At 43.8% G+C, this 11,443-nt stretch overlaps 1 protein-coding gene across 2 annotated transcripts in view; it reads left to right on the top strand.

The window, feature by feature from the left end:
• Positions 1–4,812: 4,812 nt before the first annotated feature.
• Positions 4,813–11,443, top strand: part of LOC115372333 (serine/threonine-protein kinase MARK1-like) — a 32,545-nt gene continuing 25,914 nt past the window's right edge. The window contains exons 1-2 of one of the 2 annotated variants that reach the window (XM_030070138.1): positions 4,813–5,104; positions 9,809–10,009. In XM_030070138.1, coding sequence (XP_029925998.1) covers positions 5,054–5,104; positions 9,809–10,009 — 252 coding nt within the window. In that variant the 5' untranslated portion in view covers positions 4,813–5,053. The remainder of the gene's footprint in view (positions 5,105–9,808; positions 10,010–11,443) is intronic. The other variant, XM_030070139.1, reaches the window with a different exon arrangement.

The raw sequence follows: 11,443 nt of genomic DNA, 5'->3' as shown, positions 1-11,443 counted from the left end.
GTTACCTTTCATCGTGTTTTTACCTAGCTGGAATGCCCACCAGTCATCCGTGGTGAAAGGATTGTACTGTGCCGCATAACTTCATTAATTTAGACATTCACTAGCCTCGGAGGTATCTGGGTTTGAACCTACATCACATAATTTCTCTGAAAACTGACGTGATATATCACTTCACGCCGGGAAATAATTCACAAACACTTAATATTGTGCAGTTACTGTATGTTCTGCCCTGCCTGTGCTGGGGTCTTTTAAGAGTGAGTGTTATGGAGAGAGGTAAGAAGCATTTTAATGGAGAGAGAGGGAGAGAGTGTGAAGAGGTGAGAAATGAGTAGTTTATTGGATGGCATTTGAGATCGGAAAGATATAATGGGATGAGGTCACCTGTTAACATTGGCAGAAGTGCCACACGAGGGTGGCACAACCACACATGGGCATTCACAGGGACACACAAACACACACACACACACACACACCACACTCAAGAAATCACTCTTAGGGGAACATGAATATACACATGTCAGACAAATTAGCAGAACGACCTATTCATGTGCACATGTTTATGTGTTTGTGTGTGTAAGTTGTGTCACTGCGGTGAACTCTGTTGGTATGGTATGCTGCCTAGTGCCATTGCATGTGGCTGTTGAACATCTGCCAGGCTGTAAACACTCCCTGCCTGGTGCCCAACCACAGATGTAGTTTCAATCGGCCTTCAGTCAGGCTGAAAAATAAATCCTGGAGGTCCATACCTGTGTGATTACATTCTCTAATTATACTCTGGAGCAGTAACTCAGAGATGACTAAACGAGACGGGCCCTTGGGGTGTTGTGAATGTAATTATATCCTGACAATTAATAGGCGCGTTCCTCAGAGAAGAGTTTGTTATATGGTGACGTACCTGACCGTTTTTAGCTCGCTAGGGAAGCCTTTGAATTATGACATAATTAGAAGGGAAAACATGATATAGAAAGATGATAATTATCCCCAGGTACGGTAAATGGACTTTGATGGTGAGTGTTCAACTCTGGGGGAAAGTCGATCTTTCTTCTCAGAGCGCCCACTGCACCTTGAAGTGTTTCTCATTTGTAACAGAGGTCAAAAGAGGGAACTATGCCAAATCTTGGACATGCAGTACATCAAATGAAAACGTTGCTTTATTTAGAGCAGGTTGAGGAGGCTCAATCTGTTGCCATAGTGGTGAGTGCATACACACACTACAGCAGCAAGCCATTTCTTTAATTTCTATTATATGCCTAAAACAATAAGGATGTAAAATAGACACCATTAGGCCATGCATGCAAACTGGATACAAGACTAATAAAAGCACTTCTTAGCATTAAGCAAAACAAATAGGAGGAGAACATGTTGCTATGAGATATAGTGCGTTTTATGCTGTTGGGAGGGCTACAGAAAACATGAAAAATGTATAATCACCCACCCAACACCTCCCCAACCTGCACCACACACTCTTCCATCTTCATACTCAGCCACAATTTACCACAAGCTGGTCACTTTTCATAAACTTGGAGCCCAATACTGTGGTGCTGAAAAGCCACCAGTTCACAACTCTTACTAAATCTTGGGATTCTCTCATACACCCCACACTCCCATCCACTTCCATCTCTCCCACCCTGTCAGCTCACATCTGCCCTGGATTTTCAAGCTGGATGATCCACTTTTCATATTTTCCACTTTCCTGCCATCCCTCCCCATGCAACCCCAGAGACAGAGAGTGCATGTGTGTATGAGTGAGTGTGTGTGTGTGTGTGTGTGTGTGTGTGTGTGTGTGTGCGTGTGTGTATGTGTGTGTGTGTGTGTGTGTGTGTGTGTGTGTGTGTGTGTGTATGCATGTACATGTGTATCTGCGTGTGGGCGTGTGTGTGCACATGCATGTGTGACAGGGATGAAGGCAGGCAGGCAGAGAAGGAGGCTAAGGGTGGGCCCAGGTCTCTGATGTGCCAGTCAGTAATACTTTTCCTCAGGTTGAGGTGTGCTCACCAGGAGGGTGTGTTACTGCTGGAAAGCTCTGTGATGAACAGAAGGCTGGCTCCGTGCCTGATCAAATTCCAACGCTGTCTCATATCTATCTCCCCTTCCAAAAATGTTCAGCATACCAGTGGGTTTTATTGACTTGTCAGAGCAGACAGGGGAGAGCAAGCTCTGCCTTGTAAGGTGTGCACCTAACAGGTTTCTAAAGCAAGGATCTCAAATGATGAGCTTTTTTTTATTATTCTAATGGACAATCCCTTGGGATTTTTTACTGAAAGTGATAACTGCAGCTATATCCATAAAAAAAAAAAAAAATGTTGTGTAGAGTTTCCATGGAAATGAGTTTTTATCCCAGTTGGGCTTCATTCTATTTACCAATTTCCTTTTAAAAATGAATCAGAGTGAGTTTAATGGGTACATGTGAAGGTCATTTTTGTTTTTAAAGAAATGCATTTTTTTTTTTTTTTTTGTACTCTGGTATTTCCCACACTTGTGCAGGACATGTGCAAACATTTTGTCCTGACTGGAAAACATGACTTGACTTTCACTGTTGAAACTGAGTCAGGCAACAAGAGGGACAGTAAAGCACCAGTGCTGACAGATGTTACTCCACTATCTGTCTTGTAATGAGTTTAGCCCTCTCCGCACCCCCACCACCCTCTCTCTGTCACTCTACTCTGTGTCTCTGTCTCTCTCCCTTTCTCCTACAAATACAGTTAACTACATGACCATCCTCTTTAAATGGCTGTTAACAGCTGCCGGTGTTTGATGGTTGCCTGTGAGAGCATGTAATTGCATTTAGCCCTGGGTGTACATGCACTCATTAAACCAGTGTCATTGCCCATTACATTCCAGAGCAGAGCTTCTCAGGTACAGTATGCAAATCCCAAGGCAAGACAGAATAATGTGCTCTGTGAAGGGCCTCAGCTTGGAAAGCAGACCATGGGAGGAAGGTGAATTGCATTGATTATTTTTGAGGGAGACAGCCTCTCCTCTCCAAGTAAACAAGTCACTCATTTGGATGAACACAAGTTGGGAAAAAATGCGTCCACTTAGTTTGATTTCATCATGTAACTGGATAAATTCAGACAAACAGAAGACAAGGGAAAAATGTAATCAAATCCAAAATAGCTGATAACCAAACACAGCCAAATGTCTCACTATTAGCAGCAAAAGGATGTGCCTGGCTTGCCTCGGGTAGCTGGTCACAGTTGTTAGGGCTCGGGGGGATAAGATCTGCTATGTTGGGACCCGATCCACACTGGGATCAGATGTAGAATTCCAAAAATGCCCATCTACTCGCCAAGAATCAGTGTTGGACCCTTTTTGTTTTGTTGGACTATCTGATCTCCTTGCATTTTGTTCGAGTATCTCTGACTGAAAACAATTTGAAGACATAACATTTGTGTGTGAAATTTATCTGTGCATAGTAACTCTAACCTGATGGAGGAGGGAGGGAGATGGGGTTGCATTTTGAGTCTGTGTTATGGAATCAAGTTGGTGATCAGTGAAAAATAAACCACGGATTCCTCGAACCCACAAAAACAGGCCTAATGTTCTCAGTGCCTTTCAGGTCCTATATCCATCAGTTATTGTGATAAGTTATGGTCATGCTGTGTCCATTGTTAGGGCTGGGGCCTCTGCTCTGTGCGGCAAATCATGAGCCATGTTGCACCCCTGGAAGGTGCACTGTCTGCCTGAACCCCATTCTAACATTGCAGAGACAAAGACATGACATCTAATAGAAGAGACTTAAATCCCATTCTAATAGGCTAATTGTTAATATGACATGAGAATGACATGTCTGTAAAATGATGAGGAGAGGAGCTCATAGAAGGACAAAATATAAACATAAAGCCAATTCAAGAAATCTGATGTGCAGTTATCAGTAGCATTAATTGTTATTTGGGCCGCCAAACCTACTACGCCAGACGTGCAACAAATTGGTGGAGCCTGACACCTAGTGGACAAACTGTGCACGCACACGCACATGCACGCACGCACGCGCATTCATCAGCGCCACACCCAGAAAATCCCAGGTATGCTATTATGGAATAGAAATGGAAAAAAAACGCCCTTACTAAATGATAGCTGCTTATATGCCTCATGCCCTCTTTGGTTAGTAAAGCTGGTTCAGTATGAGTCATGGCTATTGAGGAATAGCGGGGAATGTAATGCTGTGGCGCTCCAACAGATGGCAAAGTCTGCCCAGTTTGCCGTGCAACACAGGCTGTAGCCGTGAACTAGGCCTCTGGTGACTCTGTTTATCACACTGCCCGAATAAATAAATAACTAAATAAACCCAGGAGATGATAAATAGCTGAGCCATTAGACGAAATGCGGATTCATCCTATAAAGCCAATGAGCTGATGCATGCCAAAAAATCATGACATATCCATAAAGTAAATTATATTTTTTGTTATATTCCAAAATAACACCAATTAATGATTTCCACACTTTCTGCAGACGCAAGGTAGCGAGGATGTGTTTGGCATAACCTTCCTAAGACCTGTGTTCTTCTAAGGCATATTTAGGCAAAAATATTTTCTGGTGACTTGAATAAGCTATTATAAATCGAGACAAAAGAAGAAAAGGGCTGTATGGGTATGAGAGAGAGAGAGAGAGAGAGAGAGAGAGAGAGAGAGAGAGAGAGAGAGAGAGAGAGAGAGAAATCCTTCCTGGTGGGAGGTTTGAGATGCGCTGCGCAGACCCGTCCACTCTCGACGCATCTTCCTGGCCTGCCCCTCTCCCTCCCTCCCTCCCTCTCTCTCTCTCTCTCTCTCTCTCTCTCTCTGTCCTCGCTCCCTCTGGCTCCCTCTCCCTCCCTCTCCCTCTCTTTCCTCCTATTCTGTCTGCCACTAGTCTACGGGAGGGGAGTGCACAAAGCCAATAAGAAAATCTGGCGTGTTGGCTGGGCCCTGTGCGCGCTATGCTGCGGTAAAGGCCGCTGTTTGCGGTGTTTTACTGGGGATGTAGAGAGGAACCGAGGCGCCGCTCTCCCCGTCGGACCGCACCGCGTCTGCTCTGCCCAGCCCGCTGCATCGCTGAGCGGCCTGTGAAGCACAAGATGTCGACCAGAACGCCATTGCCCACAGTGAACGAACGAGATACGGAGAATGTAAGTGCTGTATCCGCAGACACCGGCGGGTGCTTGGACGTCTTAACGGAATAATAATCGCCGGGGTTTGGGCTATTTTGCGCACTGGTCAGTACAGGTTTATGGCAGCGCTTTCACGCTACAGTGTTGCAGAGGGACTCGACCAATGAGCTCTCAGGGTTTTTTTTCCCCCTCTGACGGGAATAAAGGCATGGTAGCCTAGAATAAAGGAATGAGCTAGGTTGCAGTTTTGTCGTGTATCTCCCGGGTTTTTGTGCACGGTAACGTTAGCCTAAACAACGCAGTGCGTCAGTACGCTGCCTTTAATGTGTACGCGAAGGCTGAATCGAAATGTTCAGGCTTGTAACCCTGATAACTGCCAATGTAGGCTGTGAGAAAATGGTGTTGCTCCACTCGTGCAACTGGGGGTATTTTGTAGTCCAGAACGTCAGGATTTGGGGGGAGAGGACGAGGTGGCGGGGGGGTGGTGCCCTACTTTTCAATGGCAACGCTTGGTAGCATCGCAATGTGACATCCATCACTTATTGGGCCCTGTTATAACTGCACGCTCTGTGTCGGGGGTGGGGGTTGGGGGGTTGTTATTCACCATCCTGCTGCCACTACAGTGATGAGGCATACAGCCATTTATTAGCAGGGCAATGAAATGACTTAAGCCGTGGGAGATTTCCCATTCACCTTGTGATGGAATGTTTATGAACAACCACCCCCGACACACACACACACACACACACACACACAAGGTATATTATTATGCCTCTTTTGAGAATAGACGAAATGAGGACTACTTCATGTTGACAGGCTCTGACATATCTAGGTTCTCCTCCTTTCCTGGAAAGGAGACTGGGCACAGAATAAAGCTTCATCATAACCAGGATCCATATTGCATTGCATCCCTAAGCACAGACAGTGGAAAATAGTTGGAGGCAGTCATTTATATTTGTAGGGAACCAGTCTTTACTAAATCATTACATTTGTCAGGTTTGGACATGGAATTTCCACCGTGGCTCTCCTTTCATTAGAAATAGGGCTGGACAATATGGACAAAAACAAATATCTATCACAATGTCTTTGACCAGATACCTCAATATCAGTATAGATATATTTGTATTGAACTATGACAATATTGCATTCATAAGACATTTACACACAACATTTTTGATAAACCTGTCATTAGTCATTAGTAATGTTGACATGATGACCAAACTGGTCGAGGGAAATAATGCAACAGCTGTAACAGTCTAATAAGTTCAGCAAATGGCATCTCTTCACTGTAATACAGCCTTTAAGACCAGGGGAAGACACCCCCTATGCCATATCACAATATTACAATATCTATAATCCCAGACAATGTCTAGTCTCATGTCCAGTATCAATATAATCTTCCTATACAACCCAACCCTATACATACATACATGTAAAACACTAGGAATTACATTTTGTTTTTTAGCTGCAGAGGCAGATGACTGAATAAAATCAAAACATCCATGCTAATTTTACAGGGACATAGTAATGTTAGCTATCTGCTCACTGTATATCAGTTCTCAAATATCAGAGTTTGTTTTGATCAGTCTTAAGCAATGCAGTAGCTTGGGGGAATGCTGATCCAGCCCACTCTGTGTAGCTTTAGGTATCAGAACGTAGACGGCTAGGCTGTTAAACAGCACTGGCAGTAGCCAGCCAGCCTAGCCTCCCTCCATTCGGCTCCAGTATACAGCCCCAGGGCCCACTAGCTGGTGAACTGCATTGCATAACACTTTATTACTCAGAGAGACAAGAGGCTTTTAGTGCAGCAAAAAAGAAGAAGCTCTCTCCTGGCTTTCTTACTTGTGTGTGTGTGTCTGTACAGGTGTGTCTTTTTTGTGTAACTTGGTTCCCTGAAGACTCAAAGTAAGTGTGCTTGTGGGTGTGTGTGGGTGGGTGTGTTTAGTTGTTGAGTTAATGGATGGGCAAGTGAACCTAACTTTGTGTATTAATCAAGCTCCAGCACTCTAAATCACCTGCTTGTCCAGATGCTCCTCGGTTAATTTACTGAATGTGGAGCCGGGCCAACTGTTTTGTGTGTGTGTGTGTGTGTGTGTGTGTGTGTGTGTGTCCGCAAGTGCACATATGTGGCTGAAGGATGAAACCGCCTTATGACAGATCTGATGTAAAGCTGATGAAAAGAAGCAAAGCCACTTTAGTCCAGACGTCCACCCGCAGCAAATATGAGAAAGACAGCTGCTCAATCACAGAGGGAGCTACACAAACTCCTCCATCATGGCTACCTGGGACAGTCATTTGCTACATTAGACACAAGGTTATGGGCTTAGAAAAGCACTCAATCAAAATCTCTCTCTCCCTGCCTCTCCCTCTCTGTGTGTCACGCACATGCACAGCGATGCGGGACTGCTTGGATCATGCAGTGTGGTTCTCTCTCTGTCAGGATGTAGGCTGGCTGAGATGACGCGCACCCTGCTGGGTGTAGCATTACCCCGGTGAAAGGGGAGCAGGGGAGCCTGAGTAACTAGACCGAGCCTTTATTCTCTGGCTGGGTGTGGTGCAGAGGAGCACTGGATCATAGGATCTCTGACCTGGAGTGACATCAGCAGCTGTTGTAGTGGAGAGGAAATAGACCAGAGGCCGTGTGGCTGCTGTGCCAGTGTTGTACTTATGGGTTAACAGGTGGACACAGCCATGTCAAGTAATCAGGTGCTGAGTCCAAAACAAGCATCTGAGGAGAGAAAATGTACACTGTTCCTAGTAAATGATATTTATCGGAGCAGTGTTTTGAGTGCCTAGACATCAGACGCAAAGACAGATAGTCAGTTCAGGTGTTCTCTCCAACTGATAAAAATTTTCACATATATTAAAATACAGAAATATTTAGAAAAATGGTATTGTTTGGCATGCCTATCTAGAAGAAAAGAATAATCTGTATTTTCTTTAGTGGAAATGTTAAATGACCACGCCAGTAATTTGAATGTTTGGATGGCAGATGTGGGGAAATTGTAGTAAATGGGCCAATTTGCAACAAATGACTTTGCAAGACATGTGGATTTACTTAACGGGTCACCACATATAATTAAAATTCCTGACTTTCAAATTTTAATTTTTTTGAATGAAACATCCAATATAATGTTCGGCTTCTAGGGTTATCAAAGTAATCACCATTCATAAACCACAGAACTGACAACTGGCTTTGTAAAGCCGTGCGGAGTAGCTTCAAGTCATCAAAACACAGCAGTGCTGCAGCTCTTAGGAGAACTAATGTGGACGACTTCGTTACGGTGATGGAATACAGGTGTGAAGAACGTTTGATGTCTGAAAGTTCATTTTCATATCGTAGTGGAATGAATGGAAACCAATGGCTGGATAAAAGAGAGGAAAATGCTATCAGGGCTCTAAACAATAACTGCTTGCTTTTGGAAAAGATAAGCAGAAATGTGAAGCACATAAATTTTGTAGATATTACACTAAACATGCAGATCACTGGTATGGTACTTTAAGTCTACTGATCCATCCAGTAGGTTTCTCTTATAAAGGGGAATATAAAATATAAAAAATACAATATACTGGATGAATTTTCTTTCTTTTCATATGAGAAATCAAATGGATAGATTAGTAATTTTAATGATAGCTGTACATATTGGCTACATGTTTAACACTCCTCTTATCTAAATAATCAGATTTTAAACATTTATATTGTTGTTCATTCTGTTACACTTGACGTGTTTCTTATGGCAGATATAATTCATTAGTGTTTGGAGCTGATTGGTTGATTTGGTGATTTACTACTCCCCTGGCTGCAATCAGGTCTGTAAGCGCTGGAGAGAGCACCTGAACTGATTATTTGTCCTTGTGATTGATGAGGTAATGTTAATATTTATTGGGAAAAACATTGTGTGACCCATTACATTTTCTCTGCTGTGTTGTACTTCTATCAAGCTGTTCCTAGATCACCTCCACATGCCTCGTCATCATACCAAGGCATAACTCTGTTGGGCCGACTGTTTTGCTAGTAAGAGTGTTATGAGTAAGAAAAAAAAAGAACAAGAAGAAAAAGAGGAAATTCTTAAGTCTGTCCTACACATTTTAAAGGTTCTCAGGATCCCTCGAAGACACACAGTCAAATGAACCAGGTTTCTTTTGTTATCTGCCATCTTGTCTGGTGGTTGATGAGGTCTTTAGGTTAAGAGGTTAAAGTGTCAGGAGAGAGGAGGGAACCTGATTCCCTCTCTTCTTAAATGGGCTTGATGCATGGTATGGCTTTGTGTGTGTGTGTGTGTGCGTGTGTGTATATGTAGGTAGGCACACGCACACGCACACACACACACACACACACACACACTGAAAGAACACTGGATCCCCATCCTGAATCTGAATCCCGGTTGCAGGGTTCATCTCTTATTGCACAGCCAATATCTCAGTCTTGGCACATACATTCCTCCACTGCGGAACCTTGCTGCATTGTGTGTGTGTGTGTGTGTGTGTGTGTGTGTGTGTTTGTGTGTGTGTGTGTGCACCGAAGTATCTGAGAGCTTTAGGGTCCTTTGAGATTAGTGTGTGTGTGCCAAAAGCTACAGTGGACCAGGCAGTTGTGCTAAAGTAGTAGTTTCTGCACGTTGTGGACAGAATCAGTGGGTTTGTTTGGTGTCAGTGGCCACATGCTGAGCAAGGCAGGGAAAGAAGATGTTGCTGATCTCCTCACATGTGGCTTTCCTGCAGCACTCGTCGGTGGATGGCTTCGTTGACCCCCCTGTCCCGCCGACAAAGTCTGCAAGTCGCCACAGCCTGCCGCGATGCCGCAACTCTTTCACTTCCACCGAGGATCACCCCCACATCGGCAACTACCGCCTCCTCAAGACCATCGGCAAGGGGAATTTTGCCAAGGTCAAGCTTGCACGACATGTCCTGACCGGACGAGAGGTGAGGCAACTTCTTATTTACTTATTGTGATGAGTTGAGATGCTTTTTTTGTTGCCCATTTACAGAGAAATATTCTCAGCATTTGAAATCTAATAGTTCAGTCTTCTTTCTTTATGTGTGCTTTAGATGCCACTCAGCAGCAAATATACACGACTTCACATGAAGGGAAAATATTACAGACTTAAACTCTGCATGCAGTGATTGCATGTTTTCTCTCTCATCTGCCAGCCTCAGCTCATTACCAGATTTATTGTTGTGGCAATTGTTATTATAATGGAAGCTTCAGGCATCTGCTGGTGAGGATTGTTATTGCACTTGCTATTCACTGAAGGTATTATGTGTCTTAAAGCTGTAGCCTGTAACACAGAGACAATACCATTTTCTTTAGTTTTATGGGCTCCCTCACAAATTTTGTGCACCTGAATTGGTGTTTTATGTGTGAGATGGCTTGGTTTGCTGGATATAATGTTGAAACCAGTTAGACTTAACTCTGCTCTGAAACAGAAGAGTGAGCAATCTCTTGTCATGAAAATATTGTACTTGACCATGCAGGTTCATGTCCTAGTAAGGTCAAACCAAATGAGCTCTCTCTCTCTCTCCCTCCCTCTCTCTCTCTCTCTCTCTCTCTCTCTCTCTCTCTCTCTCACACACACACACACACACACATACACACACACACACACTCAGTCATACACTGCTGACCTGTCAGAGTGATAGACGTCCTGCCTCGGTGTGTCGGTAATTAAAGCTCCTGTTTCCCAAGAGAGAAAACAATGACCTGTGATCTGTTCACTGTCTCTCACTCAGCAGGAACCACAGAAACACACCATGCTCTCACCACTCTGATGCTGCAGCACTTCAGATTCCCTCCCATGGCTATTTAGCATCCTTTACTCTACCGACTATCATATAGTCCCTGGTCCTATAGTATCAAGTGCATGACTATCCTCTCAGGTCAAACAGGTAATGGTTTGATCCATTCAGACTATTTTAATGCTGCGTTTAACAGGCATAGTATGTATGCTACCTGCCACTTGCTGAGAAGGTCAAGCGCTGGTTTATGTGCCTGAGCATCTTTGCTGGCTCATCAGAATGCAAAGGCATGGATCAGAGCAAGAGAGAACAGGTGGAAATAACACAACCCACTGAAACAAAGACTCTTCTGGCCAGCATGCCTTTGTCCTCAACTCATAAAAGAAGCATCGGCTCTATAGCGAGTAGAGACCGGATGATATGAAAATTCAAACCCGCCATTATCGTGACCACAGTTCATCATGGTTTTTGAATGCATTGCAGTACTGTCAAGGTATGCTGTAAATATTAAATGATTATTAGTACACATTGAAATAATTTCACCATGTTTCCATGTTAAATTATCAACTCCATGAACCGTTTGCCTTAAGATAATAACAAAACCAATGTCATGAGTTAACA

This window comes from Myripristis murdjan, chromosome 15, assembly GCF_902150065.1.
Source record: "Myripristis murdjan chromosome 15, fMyrMur1.1, whole genome shotgun sequence".
In the NCBI taxonomy this organism is placed as follows: domain Eukaryota; kingdom Metazoa; phylum Chordata; class Actinopteri; order Holocentriformes; family Holocentridae; genus Myripristis; species Myripristis murdjan.
This window is presented reverse-complemented; position numbering and strand designations above follow the sequence as displayed.